The sequence below is a fragment of the Equus asinus genome, chromosome X (genome assembly GCF_041296235.1).
Source record: "Equus asinus isolate D_3611 breed Donkey chromosome X, EquAss-T2T_v2, whole genome shotgun sequence".
In the NCBI taxonomy this organism is placed as follows: domain Eukaryota; kingdom Metazoa; phylum Chordata; class Mammalia; order Perissodactyla; family Equidae; genus Equus; species Equus asinus.
The window spans coordinates 138426774-138453268 of record NC_091820.1 but is presented as its reverse complement, the minus strand read 5'-3'; the positions used below and the strand labels follow the sequence as shown (position 1 = coordinate 138453268).

At 58.3% G+C, this 26495-nt stretch overlaps 2 protein-coding genes across 2 annotated transcripts; both read left to right on the top strand.

The window, feature by feature from the left end:
- Positions 1 to 3451: 3451 nt before the first annotated feature.
- On the top strand, positions 3452 to 6332 carry LOC123282412 (paraneoplastic antigen Ma6F-like). The gene is given in 3 exon segments (XM_044763233.2): positions 3452 to 3518; positions 3521 to 3697; positions 3700 to 6332. Coding segments are annotated over 3 exon segments (1689 nt in total). The 3' UTR covers positions 5145 to 6332.
- Positions 6333 to 12657: 6325 nt separating this feature from the next.
- LOC123282411 (paraneoplastic antigen Ma6E-like) lies at positions 12658 to 15628 on the top strand. The gene has a single exon (XM_070501803.1). The coding sequence runs from the start codon at positions 12723 to 12725 to the stop codon at positions 15576 to 15578; it is 2856 nt and encodes a 951-aa protein (XP_070357904.1). The 5' UTR covers positions 12658 to 12722; the 3' UTR covers positions 15579 to 15628.
- The last annotated feature ends 10867 nt before the right edge of the window (positions 15629 to 26495 follow it).

Here is a 26495-nt window from a genome sequence, read left to right as displayed (position 1 = left end):
TGGAGGGAAGTCTTCATCTTTGGGCAGAGACGAAGAACATCAGAAATGGCAAACATGTGGGTAATATTCAAGAATGCTTGCTCTTAATTTCTTTACAATACACATGACTTTTTAAAGTAAAAAATTTCATTGTCTATTACATGGTTTATAATGTATGAATGTAAACATGTGGCTGCTGCAGCATAAAGGACGGGGTGGAGGGGGAATGAATCTGTAAGGCAGAGAGCTTCTTACATTTATGTACTCGAAGTAGACAGTGAAATTAAGGATCTATGCTATAATCTCTCGAGCAACCACTAAAAACAATGCAAAGAGGTATAGCCACAAATATAACAGAAAAATTAAAATGGAATTCTAAAAAAGATTTGATTAACCCAGGCAGAAAAGGGGAAACATAGGCACAAAAATAGATGGGACAGATAGTAAAAGGACAGACCTAGGTCCAATCATATGAAAAATTACATTCAATGTAAATGGGCTACACACTCCAATTAAAAGGCAGAGCTTGTCAGAGTAGATAAATGAGCAAAGCTTTTGTTGTCTATAAGAGATGCAATTTAAATATAAAGACAGGGTGGTTGATAGTAAGAGGATGCAAAAGGATATACCATAGAAAGAGTGAGCATAAGGAAGTAAGAATGGCTATATTAATACTAGACAAAGTCGAGTTCAAGACAAAGACTCTTACCTGAGATACAAGGTAACAATGATGTAAGGGTCAGTGAATCAGGAACCCATAGAATCCATCAATGTGTTTGCATCCAATAACAGAGCTTCAAAATATATTAAATAAAATTTGACAGGATAAAGGAGAAACAGACATTTCCACAATTATAGTTGAAGATTTTAACACCCCTGCCACAGCAATTGATATAACACTAGACAAGAAATCAGTAAATACATAGAATATCTGTGTGACATTATCAACTGCCTTTACTTCAGTGATATTTATGGATACCCTACACAAAAAGGCCGGAACACAGACTCTTTACAAGGACACATTGTACATTCACGTGGATAGATCAAATGCTGGGCCATAAAACAAATCTCAACAAATTTAGAAAGATTTGAGATGTTTACATAATAAGTTATCTGCGTCCACAGTGAAGTTTTCTTACAAATTAATGACAAGAATATATCTCCAGATATTTGGAAATTTGACATCACACTTCTAAAAACCCCGTGGGTCAAAGAAGAAACACAAAGGAACCTAGAAAATATTTCAAATGGAATAATAATAAAAATAAAACAAGAAAATTAGTGGAAGGTAGCTAAAAAAGTGATTAGAGGAAGACTCATTGCTTCAAATGTTTATATTAGGAAAAAACAAAGGCATAAAATCAACGCCTTGATATTCCCTCTAAAGAAGCTGGGAAAAGAAGAGCAAAACAAATGCAAAAGAAGTGGAAAAAAGGAAATCATAGAGATAAGAGCAGAAATAAAGGAAATAGAAAACAAACTATGGAGAAAACTAGCAAAGCCACACATTTTTAAAAGAGCAATACAATTTATTAGCCCTAGTAAGACAAATCAAGAAAAAAGAGAACATACACTAACCATCAATGTCAGGAATGACACAGGGATATCACACAGGTGTTAAAAGAATCATGAAGAACTATTATGAGCATCCTTATGCCAGTAATTTTGATAACAGATAAAATTGACACATTCCTTGGAAACAAAGCAATTTACCAAAACTGACAACAGATTAAATAGAAAATATGAATAGCCCTATTTCTTATGAATAAATTTAATTTACTATCAAAAAACAAAACATATACAACAAAAGAAAATCCAGGCCCAGATGATTTCATGGGTAAATTCTAGCAAATATTTAAGGAATGAAAATCGCCAATCTTACACAAACACTTTCAGAAAATACAGGAGCAGGGACAATTCTCAGCTCATGTTGTGAAGCTAGGATAAACTTGGTACTAAACCTTGATAAACAGATTATGTAAAAACAGAAAGTTACAGAAAAATATCCCTTATGAACAGTGTAGCAAAAATCCTTAACTATCAACAAATCAAATCCAGCAATATATAAAAGGAAGTTTTCTCTTGCCTGTTTGCAGATGTGGGGCACGGATGTTCAGTGACTTGTTTAGGCCACTCAGCTGTTAGGTGCTCACCTGACACAAAGCCCCCACACTATCCAATGCAACGGCTGCCAGGGTGGTTGAGGGCTGGCTTTTCCGCGGAAAGCGTGTGATGAGGCTCCTGGCATGGGAACAGCCAACCTGTCTCTGTTGTGGAGATTCCAGGCTTAATGAGGGCAGGCTCCGAGTACACAGTGTCACTGGAGACCCATCCTTAGATTCCTCTGTCCATCTGACTCCTGGTTTCCAGCGCCCCCACCATTTGCCCCAGTTATTGATGGAGGCCTTTTTGTAGCTGGAGGGCCAAAGGGCATGCCTGTTGCTTCTGGAGGCTCCAAGCCTTGCCACATCAAGCCCTTACCAGGCAGGTCCTGTTGTCACGGCAACACTGATCCCTCCTCACGTGCTCTCCTGATGCACCCATTTGCCCTGCACAGAGGCGCCGAGAACTTTCTCCCTCATCTACCCGGGGCTGCTGGGAGCACGTGGCCTTAGCACAGAGGGCCTGGGAGACCCCTGTGGGGCGCAACCCCGGGCTGAGCCGCTGAGGCGCGGTCTTTGGACTCTGGGGCTCTAGGGCCTCCAGGCGGCCTCCAGAGCCTGCTGCGCAGCCCGCAGGCGGCGTTTCCGTGCGCAGTAGCGCCCGTGAGTCGGAGAAAGTGAGCAGGTGACCAGGGGCTTCGCTCAGTCGGGACCCCAGGGTCACCGCAGGCGCCCCGGGTAGGGGCCGGATCGCTGCCCCGGCGGGCAGTGGGGGCGGGAGGGGGGTCTGCCGGGCGCTGTTGGGAGGGGAGGTGGGGCTTCCTGCTGCAGGGGTCTGGGGAGGGGCGGGTTCCTGGCTGCCGGGGAGGAGGCTGGCTGCAGGTGCAGACCCGCAGGTGCTGGTGGGAGGGGCAAGGGCTCCCGACTCGGGGGGCGCGGGAGGGGGCATCCAGATTGCCAGGGTCAGAGTAGGGAGCTGGTGCGCTGCGGTGCGGCGCTAGGAAGGAGAGGATGGGAGGGCTCCCGGCTGCGGCGGTCTGGGGAGGGGAGGGCTCCCCGGCGGCTGGGATGCAGACAACGGTGGGAGGGGCTCGGGCTGCTGTGGCCAGATCAGGGGCGTCCACACGGGTGAAAAGGAGTCGCCTCCTTGCGGAGGTGAGGGTGCAGTGGAGAACTCTGAGCCGCCGGGGGGCGGGGACGAGAACTGGCAGGGGAAGGGCTCTAAGCCGCCGCTGAGGGGGGGGCGGGTGGGCTGTCTGTCATCAACGTCTGCCTCCCCTTTGCAGGCCACCAAGGCAGAGACTGTGACAGTCTGTGCGCCCCTGTCCAATCACGCTCTCTCCCCCCAGGTCCCAGCCATGGCACTGGCGATGCTGCGGGACTGGTGCAGCTGGATAGGCATGAACGCAAAGCGCTCCCCGCTCATCATGAGCATCCCGAGGACTGCGAGGACCGGGAATTCCAGGAGGCCGTGCGGCCTGCCCTGTGGCCCCTGGGCAGGTACCGAGTGCTGGGCAACGTCTTCAGAAAGGAGCTCGGGTTCAGGGTCGCCTTGGTGGAGTTCACTGAGTATTTAAATCGAAGTTTGGTCCCCCGACAGATACCAGGCAAGGGGGACTCTGGGATGTGTTCTTCCTGCCCCAGGGCCCTGATTCTGAGTCACAGGATAGACCCAATTTCCCTGCACAGCCCCAGAGGCAAGCAGTGGCTGGCAGGGCAGGTGTGGCCGGAGCTGCAGGGGATGCTGGACTTACAGGTGTGGCAGGAGGTTCAGGTGAGGCTGGAGCCCCAGGTGCTGCAGGTGCCCCAGGTGAGGCAGGAGCTAAAGATGTGGCAGGATCTGCAGGTGAAGAAAGAGCTGTAGGTGAGGCAGGAGCTCTAGGTGACGAAGGAGCTGCAGGTGTGGCAAGAGCCATCAACGAGGCAGCAGCCCGGAGCCAGCACTGGCGGCAGACCTTGCAGCCTCTACTCGATACTATGGCCTACCGGGCACTGAGAACCTTTTCTGGGGTGGAAGAGCCGGGCTGTGGAGAAGAGTCTTTTGAGAGCTGGCTGCACCATGCCAACGACACTCTGTACCTGTGGCGCCACATGTCAGAAAGGGAGAGGAGGAGGAGGCTGGTGGAGAGCTTGGGTGGCCCCGCGCTGGATCTCATGTGCGGCCTCCTGGAGGAAAATCCCGACACCCCTGTGCAGGACTGCCTGGCCGCACTGGTGCAGGTGTTCGGGAGCAATGACGCCCGGATGACCACACGGCTGAAGTTCCTGACTTGTGCGCAGAGGCCCCAGGAGGCTCTCTTTGCCTATGTGATGTGCCTGGAAGGCCTGCTGCAGGCGGCCTTGGAGAAGGGGGCCATCCGGCCCGCCATCGCAGACCAGCTGCGTGCCAGGCAGGTGCTGATGCGGGCCTGGCCCAACGAGACGCTGGAGAACAAGCTGAGGAGGATGTGTCTGGAGAGGAGGCCGCCTGGCTTCCTGGGGATGCTGCAGCTCATTCAGGAGACGGAGGCGTGGGAGGCCGTCCCGGCTAGAAGTGAGCAGTTCCAGGCAAAGGAAAGTGCCCCCGTGGACAGCAGAGGCTCGGCCGTCGCCCAGGCCACCCCAGACAATGAAGATGCCAACAAGGCCTCCACAGTAAATAAAAATGCTGCTGAGATCAATTCTGCCATAGAAACTCCTGCCCCAGCCAATGCAGATTCTGCTGAGGCTTCCTCAACCAAAGAAGATGCTGTTTCTCTTGAAGATGCTGCTGAGATTGCGTCTAGTGAAGGGACCACCAAGGCCTCCCCTGCCACTCAGAAAGATGAAAATGCTCCCACTCCTGCAGGGCTAGGTCAGGCAGGACCCTTAGAGGCCCCTGGGGGCCCCACCCCTGCCCAGATGGGCAGTGCTTCTGGGGTGGGCCCAGGAGGTCCTGGTGGTGACCCAGAGGGCCTTGCTCAGGCAGGAAACAAGGAGGCTGAGCAGACCCCCGAGGAGGGGCTCAAGGCCATCCAGGAGGAGCCGGGAAACAAGGACGGGGCTGAGGAGATGAGCCGCCCCGAGTTCTCCTCAGGCAAGTAGGCTCAGAAGGCCCAGGGGCCCTCTCTCCTCCCAGGCAGCAGAGCCCTGGAGGCAGGGGGAGGCGAGGCCAGGGTAGCCGCCTCACCCCACATGGGGAGCAGGCCCAGAGAGGGGCCTAATCAGCCCAAAGCAAGCCCCCGGCTCCCCACGTTCCCCAAGGGGCCCTATGCCCCACCTTCAGCCCTTCCAAGTGACCAAGAATGACCATGTGTTACCCTAAATGGGGAGGGGAGAGGTGCGCCCCCGCCCATGGCAGCACCACACCGAGCCCGAGCCCCAGCCCCATCCCAAGCCCTACCAACTCATGCAGCCAGCCTGGTGGCTCCCCTGAGTGGCAGCCCCGGCCTGGGTGAGGGGCACCTGAGGACGTCTGCCACCTGCATGGGCCTGGGAGACGTTAGGGGTCATCTCAAGGGTGCCAGCTGTTCTGGGCCTCCCAACAAGGGGACCCCCGTTCACTGTCACCTGGGGCAGGCTTCTCCCTGTTCTGGGAAGCCCACTTGTATCTCTGTGGACCCCGTAGTGACCCATGTGTCAAGTAATCCACCCCGAACACATATACACACACAGGTGCCATCATTTCTGTGCAGAGCCATTAGGTGTGTGTGATCCCGGGGTGGGGGTCCTGGCCTAGCAGGCAGCACCCTCTCAGCCCTGGCACGTGCTGTGAGCTTCAGTACCAGCCCAGGCTCTGCTCACTCTCGTCTAGTGCTGTGAACTCAACTCTGCCTTCTCAGTGGAGATTTAGGCCAATTGCTGCTTGTTCCTGTGAACATGTGTGTGTTCTTATCTGAGCAGTGGCCCCCACCCCACCCCAGAGACCCCGTGCTCAATCCCAGGAGATGCCTGGAAGGATGGACAGATGAGGGCGTGGCCGGCGCTCACCCCGGGACCTCGGGAAGGAAGAACTGGAGCAGGGACATGGAGGGGCTGCGGGAGGCTCCACTGGGACTGTGCTCTCATGTGCCAACCTGTTGTTACTTGTGGCTCAGTTTCCTGGGCTTGGCAGGGTCTCCCCTGCTGTGTTTTCCAGCGTCCTATGACTGTCCTGTGTGGGCCATAGGGCAGGGCCCCACCCCAGAATGTCAGCCAGGGGGGGAGGGGGTGCTCTGGAGTGAGAAACATCACCGGTGTCCATCGTCCTGGCAAGAGGCTGAGCGTGGGTTCTGAGGAAGGGAGATTATGGCGGAAGGGCCTCAATATGAGGGGGGGGGTGGAGCTGAGGCATCTTGTTAGAGACCCTGGGTGGGGGGGGGGCCAAGACCTGTGGACTGTAGTGGCCATTTGAAATTCCTCTCTGTGTTGTCATTCCCTTCTTTTCAATGGTTTCAGTAAATGGTCCCCTTCAATAAATTTCATTGACTGTTTCAGCTGCGTGTCGTCTCTGCCATGGGCAATTGAGGGAAGGGTGCTGGGTGTGAGCAGGGTGCTAGAAAAGGATTCCTGCTCAGCACACATGGGAGATTTCTCCAGTGATAGGGTAGAGTTAGCACTTTTCCTGGCAGACTAGGACATAGTGAGGGCTTTTCCTCCTTTTTATAGGTGTAGCACAAAGCTTAGAGTTTCCAATGGTCTTCATCTTGGGATGGTCCTGTCCCTTGGTCTGTTGAAAATGGGTGGGAGTGATCTCGGTTTTCTCCTTGAATGGGGGAAGGCGAAACTGGCATCCAATGCTTGGGATTCAGACTGCTAAATGTGCAAGATGCATGGAGTGGGGCCATTGCAACAAAGAACTCTCATGCACCAGGGGCCTTTAGCATCCTGCATGAGAGAGCCAGTATTAGACGGAGAGTCTTTGAAAAAGCTGAAATGTGTTTTAATTAGAGGTTCTTGAAATGTGAAAACCTCACCATGGAACAACAATGACAACACTTTCTGAGCAACGGAAAATCTCTAGACACTTGTGGGGTTTCAGGGGGAGGGGGCACAAACATGTCCATACCACCCCCACCTGCAGACTTGCTCTATGGAAAACAGAAACACCAGGCTAGTGAGATGCACAATGAAAGAGGATCCAGAATATCTGGGCAAAGGGAAAGGTGGCAATGCTCTCTGAAGGGGTAGTGTTCAGGGATGGGGGGAGCTGGGTTTCATGCTAAGGGCAGGGGGAAGGTGTTGGACCTTTTAGGCTGGCCCAGTGGACCCTGCTCATTCCTTCTGTCCAGGGAAGTTGCCACTTTATGAGGCTGAGCCTACCTCCCAGGAGAGGGCTGGAAAATACCAGGTCTGCCCTCTCCCGGCTTTCCTCACAGCTAGGGTGTGGGCACATGACCCTGCCCCGCCAATCAGATGCACCTGCTGCCAACTGAATCAGGGTCCAGAACTGGGAAGAAGCAGGAGCCACACAGACTCCAGTGAGATCTGCTTCCCAAGGAGCAGTGGCAGCTCTGGTTGTCATGGCGGCACCTGCGTCCCACATTGTTGTTGCAACCACAGTGTCTGTGCTCAGTCGTGGGAGGGAGCCACAGGGGTGCCTTCACCAGCCCAGCACTGTGGCATGATTCAGACCCTCGTCCTTCTCTGCAAAGCCTCCAAGCCTGGTTCTCCAGCCCTCCCGGAACACCCATGAGATGCCCGCCATCCTTCAGCTCATTCCCTCTGTGCTTCCATCAGCCAGTCTGTTTCCTTTTTGTGCATGTGAGAACCATGCTGGGCTAGGTTTCTGCAGAGGCTCTCTGATCTCCCACTGCATCAAGTGCTCCCTGTCCCAGGCTCCAGGATGCCACGTGCTCTTGGAACTTGGCAGCTCTTTACTCAATCCTTTCTTGGCTCCTCTTACTCTATCCTTCCCTTAACATCAGTGTTTGTTAATAGTTATGAATATGCAGAGGCTTCATATCACTTGTGGGAAGATAGAGCAACAGAAATGATCCGTTCTGAGAAACTGTGAGGAAAAAAGGTTTTTCCAAAAAAAGAAAGAACAGAGCCTCAGTGAGCTGTAGAACAATATGAAAAGGTCCAACCACATGTGTATCTGGGATCCCAGGAGAAAAGAGAGAACGGGGAGGAAAAACTACTTGAAGAAATAATGACGGACATTTTCAAAATTTGGGGCTAGACATACTTTACAGAGTCAAGAAGTCCTGTGAACCCCAAGGAGGATAAATACAAAGGAAAACCACATGTCTGTGCAGCGTAGCCGAACGACTGAACAGCGTAGAAAGAGAAAATGTCACAGGCAGTCAGAGTTAGACAAAGCAGTACATCTAGGAGAAATTAACAGGAATATTCCCTGAATTCTCATCGACCCAAGGGAACCCAGGAGGCAGGGAAGGGCATTTCAAAGCGCCGAACGACGACAACAACGGGAAACAACTTTCAACCCAGAACTCTCCGTCTCTGTGCAGGGAAAAGATCGTTCAAGAAGGAAGGCGAAATAAGGACCTTTGGAGAGACGTGAAAGCTAAGAGAATTCATCAACAGATCTACACGAAAAGAAATGCTACGGGAGGCCTTTCATTCTGAAGAAAGACGATAGGAGAGGAAGCCTTGATGCGTGGGTAGAGATGGAGAACATCAGAAATGGTAAATAGGGGGGTAACTATTCAAGAACATCTATTTGCTCTTAATTTCCTTACGATACATGTGACTTTTAAATAAAAATTACACTAGCATATGGTAGGTTTTCTAATATCTGTAAGCGTACTTCATGTGGCGACTGCAGCATAAAGGATGGGTGGAGGGGGAATGAATCTGTATGGTGGAAAGCTTCTTACATTTACGTGAAGTGGTACAACATTAGCCACAAGTGGACAGTGAAAAGTTAAGGAAATAGATTATAATCTCTCGAGCAACCCGCAAAAGCATTTCAAAGCGATAATAGCCTCAAAAGGCAATAGTAAGTTAAAATGCAATAAAAAATTTTTGACTATCTCAGGCAGGAAAAGGGGAACATAGGAAGAGAGAGAGATGGGCAGACAGTGCTGTGCAGCGAATGTCTGTGTCCTCCCCCATATTCACCTGTGTAATCGACCCCCTCCACGCCATGGTATTTGGAGGTGGAGCCTTTGGGAGGTGATTGGTTCCTGGGGGTGGAGCCCCCATGAACGGGATTAGTGACCTTGTAAGAGAGACCCCGGAGAGCTCCCTCACCCGCTTCTGCCATAGCGAGGACATGGTGAGAGGATGTCTGTGTGTGAAGTAGGAAGCAGGTCCTCGCCGGACACGGCATCTGCCGGTACCTCGCTTCTGGACTTCTCAGCCTCCGGAACTGTGAGAAATGAACGTCTGCTGTTTATAAGCCACCCGGTCTCTGGTATTTTTTCCTCAGTATCTGCAGCAGACTCAGGCAGCCGGTAAAGGGCTGGACGTAAATCCAGCCATAGGAGAAACCACACTCGATGTTAACGGGTTAAACCGTGCGATTAAAAGGCAGAGACTGTCTGGATGAAGCCGAGAGCCAGGCTTTTGCTGCCCACAGGCGCTGCGATTGGACAGCAAAGCCTCAGGCGAGCGGATAGTAAGAGGATTCCGAGTGCTGTCCCACAGAAAGAGCAGCTAAGGAAGTCGGAGCGACCGTGCTGACAGTGGACCAAGCCGAGTTAAAGACAGAGGCAGGTCCCTGGGATGGGAGGTCAGAACGATGGCAGGGTCAGCAGTGAGGGACGCGCAGCGCTAGTTCCCAGGAGTGTCTGTGGCCAGGGACAGAACTTTGCTGTCCAGGAAACCGAGGGTGACGGGACAGAGGGAGAGGCGGACCTTCCCAGCACCGCCGATGGAGATGTCACCCCTCCCGCCCGGGATGGGGACACCGAGAGGAGAAGTCAGTAGGGACGTAGACCGTCTGCGTGCCGCTGCCAAGCACAGCAGGGCACAGACGACCGGGCAGCGGGCCCCACGGGCCCCAGCGGGCTCTGCGGGCGAGCCGACTCTCGGCTCCACGGGCGGCAGGGGCGGAAGCCGCGCTGTGCAGCGGTGGCAGGGGCGGAAGCCGCGCTGTGCTGCCGCGGCTGCGAGCCTTGCGACAGCGCCGTGAAGCCCTCGCCGCGCGGCGTCGCTCACGTGCTCCTCGCAGCCAATCGTCGCCCTGCCCTGAGCCACCTAGAACTTTCTCTCCTGCGCCCGGGGGCTTCTGGGAGGCGCGGGAGCTGGCGTGGCCGAGCGCAGAGTGCGTGAGCCGGGGCCACACAGCCGCCCTGAGGCGAGCCCGCCAGGCCTTCCAGGGGACCGGGAGCCGCCCGCGGGGCCGGCGCAGGTGAGCCACGTCGGTGGGGGACTCGCGGGGGAGGGGGTCCGAGGGGAGGGTGAGCGTGCGGGAGCCGGTGAGGGTGGGGGGCAGCCAGCTGGGGTGTGGGCTGAGGGCAGGGCTCCCAGGGGCCTCAGGAGGGGGGGAAGTGGCGGGGGGGGGGCGGCTAGTGACTGTAGGGGGGCATGGGAAGCGAGCGCTCCCGGGGCTGCGGCCGGACAGGAGGGCGCCCGGCACGGGGGGCTGCCGGCTGGGGTGGGGGCGCCAGGGGGGTCCGCCTGGGGCGGGAGGCGTGGGCGAGGCCGGCCATGCGTGCGGGAGTGGTGGGCGGCCATGCTCTGGGCAGTGGTGCGCTCTGGCTCGCTGGGGTGCTGGCTGTGGGGTGGGGGGGGGGGAGACGGGGCATGCTGGCAGCCCTGCCTCTGTGGGTGGGTGGGTGGGGGCGGCGGGGGCAGGCTGGCAGCCCTGCATCTGTGGGTGGGGGGGCGGCGGGGGCAGGCTTGCAGCCCTGCATCTGTGGGTGGGTGGGTGGGGGGGGCGGGGGCAGTCTGGGAGCCGTGTATCTGTGGGTGGGGGCGGCGGGGGCAGGCTGGCAGCCCTGCATCTGTGGGTGGGGGGGCGGCGGGGGCAGGCTTGCAGCCCTGCATCTGTGGGTGGGTGGGTGGGTGGGGGGGGCGGGGGCAGTCTGGCAGCCGTGTATCTGTGGGTGGGTGGGGGGGGCGGGGGCAGTCTGGCAGCCGTGTATCTGTGGGTGGGGGCGGCGGGGGCAGGCTGGCAGCCCTGCATCTGAGGGTGGGGGGGCGGGGGCAGGCTGGCAGCCCTGCATGTGTGGGTGGGGGGGCAGGGGCAGGCTGGCAGCCCTGCATGTGTGGGTGGGGGGTGGCAGGCTGGCAGCCCTGCATCTGTGGTTGGGTGGGGGGGGGCGGGGGCAGGCTGGCAGCCCTGCATCTGTGGGGTGGGAGGCGCGAGGGCAGAGCTCCCACTGCCGGCACTAGGGGGAGCACTCCGGGCTTGGAGGCCGGATGGGCGGGATAACATCCAAGCACATGGGGGCGCCCTGCTTCCCAGGGCTGGAGGGGAGCGCTCCCAGCTGGGGGGGAGGGCGCTTTTCGGGTCGGGGGAGGATGCACCCGGGCATGGGCAGGGGGATGGGCGGGAAGGTGGGGGGCCACTGGCTGAGGAGGGGTGCGGGAGAGGAGGGCCTGGCAGCATGGGTGCAGGTGCCACAGAGAGGGCGAGGCGCCGGGGAGGCAGTGGTCTGCGGGAGGCTGGTGCCCTGGGCGGTGGAGTGGGGGTGGGTCCGGGGAGGGGCTCTGCCCCCCGCAGCGGGTGTCTGAGAAGCTCCAGGTCGCCTCAGTGGAGGGTGCACAGAGATTGCCGCGGTGGAGGGCCAGGGCCTTGGCCTCCGCGGAAAGTAGAGGCCCTTCGCAGGGGTCACCGGGGGACGCCATACTTCGGGCCCTAGGAGCGTCTCCCTAAGTTTAAAAGGGTTGCGCTTTGACAGAATAAGTTGCCTGGTCGCCCGGGGATTTTATTTGACGTTAACAACGATTAACCCGTCTCTAAAGATTTGCAAACCTGTAGGTGGAAGAAGAAATCAGAGGAAATCAGAGGAACTCAGGAAGCGTTTCAAACCGAGTAATAGAAAAATATAACTTTCCCACAGTAGTGGGAGGCAGCGCAGGAAGCGATCGATCGGAGGAAGACAGACAGCTCTAAGTGTGCGCCGTAGAACAGGAGGAGGACACGGACTCGGGGCCCTGACGTCCCTTGAAGGAAGCTAGAAAGAGAAGAGCAGAGAGAGCCCAACGTGCCCTACGGAAGAGACCAGAGCGCCCAGAGGGGAGGTCAGTGAGAGAGAGCGGGGGAGAGGGAGGGACAGGGCGGGCCCTCCGCGGGCTCTGCTCAGGCAGCGTGGAACTGGGCCGGAGCCCAGCCTAGAGCGACCCCGAACAGAGAGAGGACAGGAGTCACCCTGCCGGGAAGGAAGGAAAGAGGGCTGTCACTGCAGGCCAGAGCACGTGGAAGAGAAGGAGGCAGGATCCTGGGGAAATTCATGCCCCAAATTGGAAAACGTGAGAGTCCTTGGGGAACAAGGCGACCCCCCCAGCCCCGAGGCTAGAGGAGGTAGAAAATGTGGGTAGCCTTCCATCTTGTGAAGCAACGTGGTTTATGATCGAAGAGGTTTCCTAAGATCCAACGACGAAGCCAGCAGGGAGAGGAGGCGCTCCAGGCCCCAGCGTGAGGGGCCCGGGGCTCTGGCTGGGGCGGTGGGGTGGGCTGTGTGGCACAGACACGCCTCTCTCCCCTTTGCACCCGCAGGCCGAGGCCCACACTGCGAGAGTCCGTGCACGCCCATCCAGTCCCTTCTGGCCGCCCTCAGGTCCTCAGTGATGGTGATGCCACTGGTGATGCTGCGGGACTGGTGCAGGTGGAGTGGCGCAAACGCACAGCGCTCCCTGCTCATCCTGGGCATCCCGGAGGACTGCGAGGACCAGGAATTCCAGGAGGCCGTGCGGCCTGCCCTGTGGCCCCTGGGCAGGTACCGAGTGCTGGGCAACGTCTTCAGAAAGGAGCTCGGGTTCAGGGTCGCTTTGGTGGAGTTCACTGAGTATTTAAATCGAAGTTTGGTCCCCCGACAGATACCAGGCAAGGGGGGACTCTGGGATGTGTTCTTCCTGCCCCAGGGCCCTGATTCTGAGTCACGGGATAGACCCAATTTCCCTGCACAGCCCCAGAGGCAAGCAGTGGCTGGCAGGGCAGGTGTGGCCAGAGCTGCAGGGGAGGAGGCAGCCGCAGGGGAGGAGGGAGCTGAGGGTGAGGCAGGAGCTGGAGAGGAAGCAGGAGCGTCAGATGAAGAGGGAGCTGCCGGGGACACAGGAGTTGCAGGCGTGGCAGGATCTGTGAGCATGGCAGGAGCTGCAGCTGAGGCAGAGGCTCCAGGTGAGGAAGGAGCTGCAGGTGTGTCTGAGGCAGGGGCCCCAGAGGAGGCAGGAACTGCCGGTGAGGCAGTCACTGCAGGTGAGGATGGAGCTGAAGATGTGGCAGGAGCCCCAGGTGAGAGGGAAGCTGCCGGTGAGGAGGAAGTTGGAGATATGGCAAGAGCTGCAGGTGAGGAAGAAGCCACAGGTGAGGAAGACTCTGAGAGTGAGGAGGAAGCTGAGGGCGAGGCAGGAGCTGAAGAGGAAGCAGGATCGTCAGATGAAGAGGGAGCTGCAGGGGACACAGGAGTTGCAGGCATGGTGGCATCTGTGAGCATGGCAGGAGCTGCAGGTGAGGCGGGAGCTGCAGGTGAGGAGGAAGTTGGAGATGTGGCAAGAGCTGCAGGTGAGGAAGAAGCCACAGGTGAGGAAGAAGCTGAGAGTGAGGAGGAAGCTGAGGGTGAGGCAGGAGCTGGAGAGGAAGCAGGAGCGTCAGATGAAGAGGGAGCTCCCGGGGACACAGGAGTTGCAGGCGTGGCAGGATCTGTGAGCATGGCAGGAGCTGCAGCTGAGGCAGAGGCTCCAGGTGAGGAAGGAGCTGCAGGTGTGTCTGAGGCAGGGGCCCCAGAGGAGGCAGTCACTGCCGGTGAGGATGGAGCTGAAGATGTGGCAGGAGCCCCAGGTGAGAGGGAAGCTGCCGGTGAGGAGGAAGTTGGAGATGTGGCAAGAGCTGCAGGTGAGGAAGAAGCCACAGGTGAGGAAGAAGCTGAGAGTGAGGAGGAAGCTGAGGGCGAGGCAGGAGCTGAAGAGGAAGCAGGATCGTCAGATGAAGAGGGAGCTGCAGGGGACACAGGAGTTGCAGGCATGGTGGCATCTGTGAGCATGGCAGGAGCTGCAGGTGAGGCGGGAGCTGCAGGTGAGGAGGAAGTTGGAGATGTGGCAAGAGCTGTGGGTGAGGAAGAAGCCACAGGTGAGGCAGGAGCCCCAAGTGAGGAAGAAGCCGCAGGTGAGGACAAAGCTGAGGGTGAGGAGGAAGCTGAGGGCGAGGCAGGAGCTGAAGAGGAAGCAGGAGCATCAGATGAAGAGGGAACCGCAGGGGACACAGGAGTTGCAGGCGTGGCAGGATCTGTGAGCATGGCAGGAGCTGCAGCTGAGGCGGAGGCTCCAGGTGAGGAAGGAGCTGCAGGTGTGGCAAGAGCCATCAACGAGGCAGCAGCCCGGAGCCAGCACTGGCGGCAGACCTTGCAGCCTCTGCTCGATGCTATGGCCTACCGGGTACTGAGAAGGTTTTCTGGGGTGGAAGAGCCGGGCTGTGGAGAAGAGTCTTTTGAGAGCTGGCTGCCTCATGCCAACGACACGCTGTACCTGTGGCGCCACATGTCAGAGAGGGAGAGGAGGAGGAGACTGGTGGAGAGCTTGGGTGGCCCCGCGCTGGATCTCATATGCGGCCTCCTGGAGGAAAATCCTGACATCCCTGTGCAGGACTGCCTGGCCGCGCTGGTGCAGGTTTTCGGGAACAAGGACGCCCAGATGACCGCACGGCTGAAGTTCCTGACTTGTGCGCAGAGGCCCCAGGAGGCTCTCTTTGCCTATGTGATGCGCCTGGAAGGCCTGCTGCAGGCGGCCTTGGAGAAGGGGGCCATCCGGCCCGCCATCGCAGACCAGCTGCGCGCCAGGCAGGTGCTGATGCAGGCCCGGCCCAACGAGACGCTCGAGAACAAGCTGAGGAGGATGCGTCTGGAGAGGAGGCCTCCTGGCTTCCTGGGGATGCTGCAGCTCATTCGGGAGACGGAGGCGTGGGAGGCCGCTCCGGCTAGAAGTGAGCAGTTCCACATGGAAGAAGGGGCCCAGCTGGACATTGGAGACCTAGCCACCTGCCATGGTGCCCTGGCCCATGAAGATGCTGCCCCGGCCCGTGAAGATGCTGCCCAGGCCGCCCTGACCTGTGAAGACACCGCTGACGCTGCCCCGGCCCGTGAAGAGGCCGATGAGGCAGCTCCTGACACCCGTGATGCTGCCGTGGCAGCCCCTGCCCCTGAGGAGACCACCCAGTCCTCTTCTGCCACTGGGGAAGGTGAAAATGTTCCTACTCGTGCGGGGCTAGGTCAGGCAGGACGCTCGGCGGCCCCCGGGGGCCCCACCCCTGCTCAAATGGTCAGTGCTTCTGGGGCGGGCCCAGGAGGTCCTGGCGGTAACCCGGAGGGCCTCGCCCAGGTGGGAGACCAGGAGGCCGAGCAGACCTCCAAGGAGGGGCTCATCCAGGAGGAGCCAGGAAACGAGGACGGGGCTGAGGAGATGAGCCGCCCCGAGTCCTCCTCGGGCAAGTAGGCTCAAAAGGCCCAGGGGCCCCCTCTCCTCCCGGGCAGCAGAGCTCTGGAGGCAGGGGGAGGCGAGGCCAGGGCAGCCGCCTCACCCCACATGGGGACCAGGCTGAGGGAGGGGCCCGTCCAGCCCAAACCAAGCCCTTGGCCCCTCACGATCCCCAAGGGGCCATGACCCGCACCGTCAGCCGTTCCAAGTGACCAAGATGACCATATGTTACCCCAAATGGGCAGGGGAGAGGTGTAGCCCCGCTCGAAGCAGCACCACACCGAGCCCAAGCCCCATCCCAAGCCCTGCCAACTCAGGCAGCCAGCCTGGTGGCTCCCCCAAGTGGCAGCCCCGGCCTGGGTGAGGGGCACCTGAGGACGTCTGCCACCTGCACGGGCCTGGGAGACGTTAGGAGGTCATCTCAAGGGTGCCAGCTGTCTGGGCCTCCCAACAAGGGGACCCCCGTTCACTGTCACCTGGGGCAGGCTTCTCCCTGTTCTGGGAAGCCCACTTGTATCTCTGTGGACCCTGTAGTTACCCACGTGTCAAGTAATCCACCCCCAAAACATACACACACACGTGCCATCATTTCTGTGCAGAGCCGTTAGGTGTGTGTGCTCCCGGGGTGGGGGTCCTGGCCTAGCAGGCAGCACCCTCTCGGCCCTGGCACGTGCTGTGAGCTTCAGTGCCAGCCCGGGCTCTGCTCACTCTCGTCCGGTGCCATGAGCTCAACTCTGCCTTCTCGGTGGAGATGTAGGCCAACCGCTGCTTGTTCCTGTTGAGATGTGTGCTTATCTGAGCAGTGGCCCCCACCCCACCCCAGAGTCCCCGAACCCAGTCCCAGGAGATGCCTGGAAGGATGGACAGACGAGGGCGTGGCCGGCGCTCACCCCGGGACCTCGGGAAGGAAGAACTGGAGCAGGGACATGGAGGGGCTGCGGCAGGCTCCACTGGGACTGTGCTCTCATGTGCCAACCTGCTGTTACTTGTGGCTCAGTTTCCTGGGCTTGGTGTGGTGTCCCCCTGTTGTATTTTCCAGCGTCCTGTGACTGTCCTATGTGGCCCATAGGGCAGGGCCCCGCCCCAGAATGTCAGCCAGAGGGGGAGGGGGTGCCCTGGAGTGAGAAGACATTGCCAGTGTCCATCGTTCTGCCAAGAGGCTGACCGTGGGGCTCCCAGGAAGGGAGACTGTGGTGGGAGGGCCTCAGCATGGGGGGCAGCTGAGGCACCCCGGTAGAGACTGACTGTCCCCGAGACCTGTGGGCTGTAGCGGCCGTTAGAAGTTCCTCTCCGTGTTGTCATTCCCTTCTCTGCAATGGTTTCAGTAAGTGGTTCTCTTCAGTAAATTTCATTGATCGTTCCAGCTGCGTGTCGTCCGTCTCTGCTGTGGGCAACTGAGGCAAGGGTCTGCTGGGGGTGGGGATGGGGGCAACAGTGGCCTGTCACCTGCATTGGGGTATGATCAGGACAGGGGCCAGGAGGGGCTGTGTCGTCCCCTGGGCTGGATGGAGCTGAGTGACAGGAACTTGTGGGCATGGGCAGTGGCTGGTTGGGTCCCCAGGAAACTCGGGGTGTCCCCAGAAATAAGTGGGCTAGACGTTGAAGGGAGGGGGAGGAACCACAGGCAGGATCCAGGGCTCCAGGATCCCTGGCACCGCTGTAGGGGCTCAGGGCACCCAGACGGGTCAGAGAGGTCACGTGTGCAATCCCAGAGACCAGCGGGCCACAGAAGGGCCCAGGCCTGAGGTCAGATGCCCCTGCCAGGAGCTGGGCCCAGGACTCTGGGCTGGGGGGTGGTTGCCCGCTCAGCCCACTCCTGCCGGCCGACAAGTGGCCAGCCTCTGTCTAGCCACCGAGGGACGTTTGGGGACCTGCCGGTGTTTCATGGCCGAGGGATGGAGGGCGGGCTGGGCGAGGGCTCCACAGCCCTCATGCCCTGGGTCGGGGGAGGAAAGGCAGGGAGAGCCACCCTCCACTCTTGAGTCCTGGGCAGGGCGGCCCCTCGAGGGGCCGGGGCACCGCCTTCCTGTCCCACTCCCCTCCCAGCCAACTCCTAGGGGCACCAGTCCTGTGTCCTGGGAGCGGGCAGGAGGCAGCGGGTGTGAGTGGGAGGCTGCAGGCAGGAGCTGGGGAGTGGCCCCTTCCTGCCCAGAGCAGGTGGACTCTGGGTCCCTGCAGCCCAGTGAGCCCTCGGTGCCACCTGAGGAGGGCACCCACCCAGGATGGAGGATGCTGCTGATCCTTGAGACCCTCTCTCTGCGCGCCGTGGCTGGAGGGGCAGTGCTCAGAGAGGGTGTCGTCAGGTGTCAGGAGCCAGGAGCCATCTGCCTCCACCTGCCTGGGCTCTGCCCTCACCTCAGGGGGCTGGGAGCCCACCACAAATTGAGGGCAGCCGGCCATCAGGCGCCGAGCTGATTCAGAGTCTTCGGGAGACGGAACGAAGGTGCGGAGAGGAGAGGGGACGGATGGTACCGTGGTCCCAGAAATGGTGAGGGGCCCTCGAGGGCCTGCCCAGTCTGTGCCCACTGGCGTCCTCCAGCCATTCTGAAGGGGCAGAGTCTCTGACCACCCCCACAGTACAGAAGAAGAACACAGTTCCCAAAGCAGGGAGGGCCAGGGCGAGGACCTTGCAGGGAGCTGAGGCCTGGGCTGTGGCCGTCCAACCGGCCTGTGGGAACCGAGCACGTGGGGAGCCCTGAGCTGTGTGGCGAGAGCTGCAGACAGCGGGTCTGCAGGGACGGGGGGCAGGGGGGCCTGGAGATGCTGGGCACGCAGGGCAATGGAGAGGGGGCGGCGAGGGCTGTCGGGACGGAGATCGTGAGGGCCATGCCTGCAGCCTCTTGGGCCCAATGGACTTGGCTCCGTGTTATAGGGACACCTGCACGTGTCCCATCAAGGGGTACTGCAGGATCCGGGGGGCTCCCAGGTGGGCTCTGCTCTCCCTGCCTCCTTCAGGCAAGGCACCATCCCAGGTGGTCTGTCCCCCGTGTCTTGGCAGGGCCATGGCCACTGGCCACTTTCCACCAGCCCCTCAGGATTTGGGGGCAGGACAAGAGGAGAGGGGATGGGAGGGGCTGATCCCTTGTCTCTCCCTCGTGCAGTGTACCTGTGTGGGCGTGTTCCCCAAGCAGGTGTGAGTGTGCGTGTGAGCGAGTGGGAGTGAGCGTCACTGGACGCGTGTGAGAGGGTGTGCGCGTGCGTGAGGCGGGTGGTGGTGGGTTGGAGTCCTTCCTGGACTGCGTGGGACAGCGGCTTCCCCGCCCCGCCCGTGGAGGGGAGCTGCCGCAGGGCCGGCCCTGGCAGGCTGGCCCAACACGGGCCCTGGGAATCAGCCCTCCTCCTTCTGGGGCTGGCACAGAAGAGAGGGGCCCCTGGAGGCCACCCCTTCCCAGCCTTTCCTCCTCTGCCCGCACCCAGCGAGAGATTTGGAAAGAGACGAGCGCGTACTTGTCTTCCCACCCTCATCCCCCTTTTTCCTTTGCATGTTGAGCGGGTACCCCCTACCCCAGGCCCCTGAGTCCTTCGCCCAGGGCCAGTAGGGCAGAGTCCCAAGCCCAAGTGACTGTCAGCCACTTCCCCAGGACTGGGGGACGGGCCAAGGTCTCTTGCTGCTGGGGGCCCCCAGAGCTGTGCAGCCCGCATTCCTCCCCAGCCAGGCTGGCCCCATGCCCGGGAGCCCGCTTTGCCCTCTGAGATTTTCCCTACCCGAAGTCCCTGTCATTTGGGGTTCAGCCCCTCGCAAGGCCACCATCCTCTTCTAGACCCCACACCCCCTCATGGAGCCTGGAGTAGGGCCTGCCTCCCGAGCCAGCAGACTCTGCACGTGGGAGTCCTTCCCGGGAGCGTTTGGCCGCCAGCACCTCCAGCTGCCCTGCTCTCAGCCCCAGCTGTCCGCCTGGGCTCAAACTCATGGCCCCCATTCTCACGGTAGAAAGCCATAGGTCCCTGTTTTCCTAACACCTCATTGGAAGCCCTGGTCCCCATCACAAAGAGTAAAGATCAGCCCCCTAAGCAGATTGCTTTCCTATCCCAGAGGCGGGCTGGGGCGGCTTCTCACCGGCAGGGTTGACAGCCAGCCCAGATTACCAAGGAGTACTCTGGGAACTGGGGTCCTGTTCCGGGGCACGTTGTACTGCCGAAGCCTTGGCCCTAATCTCCCTGAGCCCAGATCCAAGTGTTCCAGGTCACACCCACCTGGGCTCTGCACAAAGTGACCCCACGCTGCATGCCGTCCCACGCCGTGCTCTCTTTGGCACTGTTCGAGGCAATGCTTTCTATGGCACCCCCACACTTTGCTTCCCGTCCCACTTGGCAGTCTGAGAGCCGTGATCCCACCTGGCCAAACAAAGGACAGCAGAAATCTGGGACTAATGGCCCTACACCCACCAGCTATGTACCCCAAAGGTGCTAAGGGGTTTGGAGCCTGGGAGAAGGGTGAGCCTCTCCCTCAGAGCTTCTGTCTCTGAGCACTGATTTTGTGCCAGGCAGTGGGCTGAGCAACGGGGCCTGCACCCGCTCCACGAGTCCTCAGAGGAGCCCTGGGGGGAGGAGGGTCCTGTAATGACCCCTCTTCTCCAGATGAGGACGCCAGGCACAGGAAGGTTCAGGCACTTACCCAAAGTACCACAGCTCTGCAGTGGAGGCACTGGGATTCCAGGCCAGGCCAACTGACCACACGACCCAGGCCTGGAAAGGACGCTCGAGGTGTGTGGCTAGCAGTGACAGTCCCAGAAACACAGCTGAGAGAGACGCGGCAGATTATTAATGGTGACAGCCCCAGGAGACGGCCCAAGGAAAGACCCATGGTGCGTGGGTAATGGTGATGGACGCTCTCTCCGAGGGGCGAACATGTGTTGCTTCCGCATCTCACCAACATCAGTGCCTTTTTAAAGCCTCCAAGAAAGAGCCTGGCTGGACACGTGCCACACGTTCATGGCAACTGCCTGTGCACGGGGACACAATGGCTGTGAGTTCTCAGCTTTTCTCTCCTCTTGTGCAGTCTGGAGTCATCTGCGAGAGCCCTCGCTCCTAGAGGCGGCGGCAGAAGAGCCCCGGGGAGGAGGCCCTGGTCTTTGGCTCCCATCTGATCCCGGCACGGCCCTGTTGCCGGCCCTCTGCCGGGGCAGGTGTTGGGGTGTCTCTCTGGCGTCCTCTGGGCCCCGCTGGATGTCTCGATGTGCGCCATTTCTCTGTGCACACTGCCCGGGTCACTCTCAGCCAACCACGGACACACGGAGCCCCGGTCCAAGCTTGATGACAACCAAGGGTGGCCAGGTCCTGCCAAAAACGGAAAAGAGAGAGCGACAGAGGGGCTGAGGTGAGACTGGAACAGGTCATTGACCTCGCCTGGCCAAGCCCCTGTTCCAGAAAGTGCACCAGACGCCAGAGAGGGAGCCTGTAGACGTGGGCTCTAACCCTGCCACGTCTGACCTTGGGGCACTCCCGGGCCCCCCCCACCCCAGGCCTGCTGTCTCGTGCTGCGGCTGCCCTCAGGCCACGAGATGCGGGGACCAGCGCCAGGGCTCTGCGGAGGCCCAGGGCAAGATGGGACACGGTGGGGGGAGGGCAGATGGCTGATGTGGGCAGGGGGTGCACATCGGGGAAGACTCGGGCCCCCACCTCCACCCCCACCCCACTCGGGAGTCAGGCCTCCTCACAGAGGCCAAGGAGCAAGACTGATGGGGCCTGGCACAGCCTTGCAGTTGGTGGGGCCCTGGGACACGGCGGGAGGGAGCAAGATGAGGCTGTGCAGAAAGGTGAGGAGCTCCTGCGGGGCTGGCAGGGCTGAGCTTGGCTGAGGGGTCGCCTTTGACCTTCTCATCCCAGAGCCCGCAGGGTCCTTCCCAGGACAGAATGGTCCCTAGGGGAGGCCTGGGGAAGGCCCCAGATGGGCAGCAGGGCCTCGGGATGAGCAGGGCCGGGCCACAGCTCACACGTGTGCTCCAGACCGACCCTGTGACCCCTGCCGCGCTGTGGGCCACAGCCTCGGGCCTCCTGCCTGCCCCCTCAGCCTGCAGCATCACTGCAGTTTGCAACAAGGAGCTCCTGTCCCCTTAGGCTGCACTTGGTGTTCCCAGGACCGTGGTTCCTTGACCCAGAGCCAAGCACATTGCTTGTTGTTGGGAGCCCTGAGCCTTGTCCGGCACAGCCCCCAGGACAGGCGCCCGCCCTCTGCCCCCTGCCCTCTCCCCTGCAGCCATGGCTCCAGGATGGCTCCTCCCCCTCCTGGGGCTCAGCTGGGGCTTGCCACCTCAGGCCATGTCCCTGTCTCTCCTCTCTCCAGGATTTCCCGAGGGACATTAGACTCTGAGTGCTATCCCCAGGCCCAACTTGGTGCACACCCCGCTGCCCACCACGTGCACGTGGGGAGAAAGGGTCTTCCATTTCCCTGTTATTCACGTATGGAGGGCTGGGGGCAGCATTCACACCGCCCTAGCTGAGAGGGCAGCATCCCACTGAGTCTGTCTAGTCCCACCCTAACCTGGGCCGATGCTCCCCTCTCATGTCGCCGTCATCCCCACAGAGGCCCCAAGTGCCCCCCTTCTGTTGTGGGCACCTAGGGGTGCAGGGGCCATTGGGCAGTAGGGACAGGTGTCCCCCTAAGGCCACGGAGAAGTGATCTGGGCCTAGGGGCTTCCTCCAGGCAGCCCTTGCCACTTGCAGGAAGGGTCCCCCTTCCCTCCCAACACGGACCTAGCTTTCTCCTCCCTCCCTTCTTCCTCTCCAGCCTCTTTGGCTCGACGCTTCCTCCAGGACCCTCACTCTGCACGCAGGGTCCGGTCCTCTCCCTTCTCTCCAGTCTCTCTGCCTTTGCTGCAGCCCTCAGCTGGGTGACTCGGGGCTAGCAGTGGGACCAGGGGAGGGAAGCGCTCTGGCGGGAAGGCAGAGGACGTGGACTGTATTCCCCAGAACAACCACTAAGCAAATTACTTAAAAATATAGTAAGAGAAATGCCAAGAGATTAACCTGGTACACTAGAAGGCATCTATTTAACACAAAAGAGGCCGTAATGGAGACATAGTGGAACAAGAATGATGTAAGACGTATAGAAAAGAATGGCAGACATAATTCTACCTTTTCAGGAATTACATTATCAGTGGATTAAAGATTAAAGCTGCTCAGCATCATTAGTCATCAGGGAAATGTAGATTAAAACCACAGTGAGATAGCCCTTCATACCCACCAGGATGGCTGGAACGAAAAAGATGGACAATAACAAGGTTGGCGAGGAAGTGGAGATATTGGACCCCTCAACGTTGCTGGTGGGAACATAAAATGGCGCAGCCACTTTGGACAACAGTTGGGCTGTTCTTCAAAAGGTTAAACTTAGTGTTACCACAGGACCCAGCAATTCCACTCCTAGGTACCTACCCAAGAGAAATGAAAACATATGTTCACACAAAAACCTGCACAGAAATGTTTGTAGCGACAGTGTTCATAATTGCTGAAAAGTGAAAACAATCCAAATATTCATTGACTGATGAATGGATAAATAAACATTATTTATTATTCAGCCATAAAAAAAGAATGAAGCGCTGACGCATGCTGCAGCATGGACGACACTTGAAAACATCAAGCTAAATGAAAGAAGCCAGAAAATGCAACATGTTGTATGATTCCATTCATACTAAATGTCCAGAATAGGTAAATCTCTAGAGAATGAAAGCAGATTAGTGGTTGGCAAGGCCTGGCAGAGGGAGATGTGGGGGGAGGGTGACTACTGGCTGGGTAGAGGGTGTCCTCTGGGTGATGGAAAGGTTCTGGGGTCGAGGTGATGACCACACAACACTGTGAGTGTGCCGAATGCCACTCAGTTGTCCACTTCAAAGGGTGAGCGGGACGGTACCGGACTTCTGTCTCGATCTGAAAATGAGCGATTGCTTTACACTGGAGGCCACAGCAGCTCCGAAGTCCACGTGCCCCAGCACACACAGAAGCAGACTGGGAGCCACAGCTGACCTCCTGGATTTCCTCACACACATGCGAAAGAACTTCCACGCACACCTCCTAACAGCCCATCCATGCCACATTAGGGAACGTCACCCAAGTCCAGGACTCCAGGGCACAGGGAGAAGCCACATGGAACACCCTCTATTGTCCGTACCACTAAGGATAGTCAGACTATCCTTATGGCGAGGTCACCCTGGATCGCATTCCCACGTAACCATTGCATGTTACCAGATCAAAAGAGCACCTGGAACAAACTCCTAGAAGACCCCGTCCCTGGGTCGGTTCAGCCCCCTGCTTTTGTCGTTCATGCCACCTCTCTTCATGCCCCGCCGAGGACCAAAGTGCAAATGTTCTGGGCAATTCTGCAGGCACGGTCCCAGTGAGCCAGAGCCACGACAGAAATTGCCGTGAGGAGCTGCGGAGGCGGGGGCTGCCCTGGGCTTGAGACGGCACCAGAGGAAGGGCAGTCCAGCTGGGTCGCTCCACGTCCCTGGCAGAGCCCTGCCCTGGTGGCAGTGGGCTGGGACACGCGTGCATCCATTCGTGTTCCTGCACCCCCGGCTCTGACTTACAGGGAGACCGCTCAGGGTAGGGGCTCCAGCTCCAGGGTTGGGTGCTGACTGCCCCCAGAGGGGAGCGGCACTGGGCGGGAAGGCCGCTGGGCACGGATGGCTGGAGACGCAGCCTGGTCATGTGGGAAAGGGCTCCTGAGAGGGCTGGGAGGTATGCGTGCCTCTCTCTCTCCCTCTCCACCCAACCATGCCAGGCAAATCCCCTGGCCTAGTGGGAGCACAGGGTGATGGCCAACAGGTAAAGTGGCCCAAGTGGCCTCTGGGAGGTCCTGGAAAGGGCAAGACTTGGAGCAGGTCGGGGAGAGCTGAGCCCACCCCATAGGGGCAAAGACCCCTGGCACCTGGGGATGGAGGGCGGGCCCCGCAGACCTCAGGGCCCTGGGCTCTGACTGTGGGAAAGTCCCGGCTGATGCAGTCTCTAGGTGCCCCCCCAAAGAGGGGGAATGCCGGGCAGCGGGCGGCGAAGCTGCCAAGGCCAGAAGGGCCTGGAGGGGCAGATGGAGAGAGGAAGGGAGGGAGCAGCTGAGAGATGAATGAGCACCCTGCAGGTGGCCCCCACAGTGACGCAGGGCCCCAGCAGATCTAGTGAGGAGACTGCCTTCCACCTCTGTCAGATACAACTGCTCAACTAGGGGTCAAACACACACCCTGGGGGGCTGTTTCTTTCATTGGTTACCAAGAGGCCCCAGACCCAGTGCTTTCCTCTCCGGGGGATGGGCGCCGGCGGCAGGGGGAGAGGGGGTGAGTGAGGGGGCTTTCAGTGAGGTTTGTTGCCGGCCTGTTCACTCAAAGCTCAGGGTGGCTGTTCTGTTAGGCATGGTCAGCCCCTGCGCCAGCAGCTGGGCACACGGAGAGGGAGGGACTAATGCTGGAGGAGACGCAATAGTGGTGGCAGGACGGACGACAGTGGCCCTCCTTGAGCACTTGCCAAGTGCTGGGCACCTCCTTAGGACTTTGTACACATCGGTGCTTGCTTGACCTGTATGTAGAGGCCTCTGTCCTTTGTTGGAGCAGCACAGACAGAGCAGCTGGGACTGAGCGTGCTGGGCATGGAGTGTGTGTGTGGGCCAGAGTGGGATCCACGTTGATAAGGTGGAACTCAGTCTGGGGGAATCCACAGGGGCTTCGTGGAGGACACGTGTTCTGAGCTTGATCTTAAAGGCCCAGCCAGCATTAAAGGGAGGGGACAGGGGGAGAAAGTGTGGCCAGTTTGGTCAGAGAGGAGAGCCAGGAGCGCCACAATGCATGTGTGCCTAGAGTGCCAGGAACGCCCAGAGAGGGCAATGATGAAGTTTTTCATACCAGATAGAGAGCTCTTTTGAAATTGCCTATGGATGAGCATAATGTGGAAAAATACGCAAGGGTGATCTGCCTCAGGAAAGAGGGGGCCCGCTCCAGTTTTGCTAAGGGAACCAGTGCAATTACAAGTCAAGAGCGGCTAGAAAGCAATTTGGAAGGATGGAAAGATTTTGAGGATAGAACAGAAATAATTCTCTAGTGAATGAAAAATACAGTCTCAAAAGATAGCATTCCCTGAGACACAGGCTTGCCCTCTGTGGTAGGCTGCCCTTTGGTCCCATGCCCTTTGCCTCCTGGTGTCAAATCCATGAATACGTAGAGTTACATGGCAGGTGTGATTAAGTTTACTAATCAGTTGCCCTTACAATAGGGAGATTATCTGGGATTCTCTGGTGGGTCCTTTACAAGCAGAGCTTTCTCCCCACTGAGGGTACAAGGGGAAATCAGAGAGATTTGAAGCTTGCATGCACATGGAGGGGGAATGAATGTGAGAAGGAACATGGGTGGCCCCCAGATGACAGCCAGCAAGGGAATGGGGACCCCAGACCAACAGCTGGCTGGAACTGGATTCTACTAACAACCTTAGTGAACCTGGAAAGATTCTCCTCCAGAACCTCCAGAAAGGACCTCGGCCAGCTGACACTCTGATTGCGGTCTTGGGAGCTAGGCCATGCCTGGACTCCTGACCCAGGGCAACTGTGCATGATAAACGGGCATTCTCTTAAGCTTCTAAATTTGTAGTACTTAGTTACGAGAGGCTGGATTAGGTAGCAGGTGTGCCGCTTCCCCTGTAAATGCAGGTCCTTCCCATGGGTGTGGCTTTCTCCTCACTACTGAAGCCTAGAGGAATGGTGAGTGCTGGGCTCAGTGTCCCTCAGTCTCTTTGGTCCCTTTGGTCCCTTTGGTCAACTTCCAACCATTTTCCTGGCTCAACTCACTACTGTGGTTGCAACGATGCAAAATTTGGCAGTATTTTCTTCCTTGTTTGTCTTTCTTTACAAAGGTCTCCTTTCCTAAGTCACTGAACAGACTCATTTCGTTCTTAGCAACGTTTCTCATTGCCACAAGCTGCATCTTTAAATGGCCATGAGGTCTTAAGTTTTAGAAGATTTTA

What these genes read in the sequence shown, in the direction of transcription:
- LOC123282411 (XM_070501803.1), top strand. Translation starts at nt 12,723, where the DNA reads ATGGTGATGCCACTGGTGATGCTGCGGGACTGGTGCAGGTGGAGTGGC.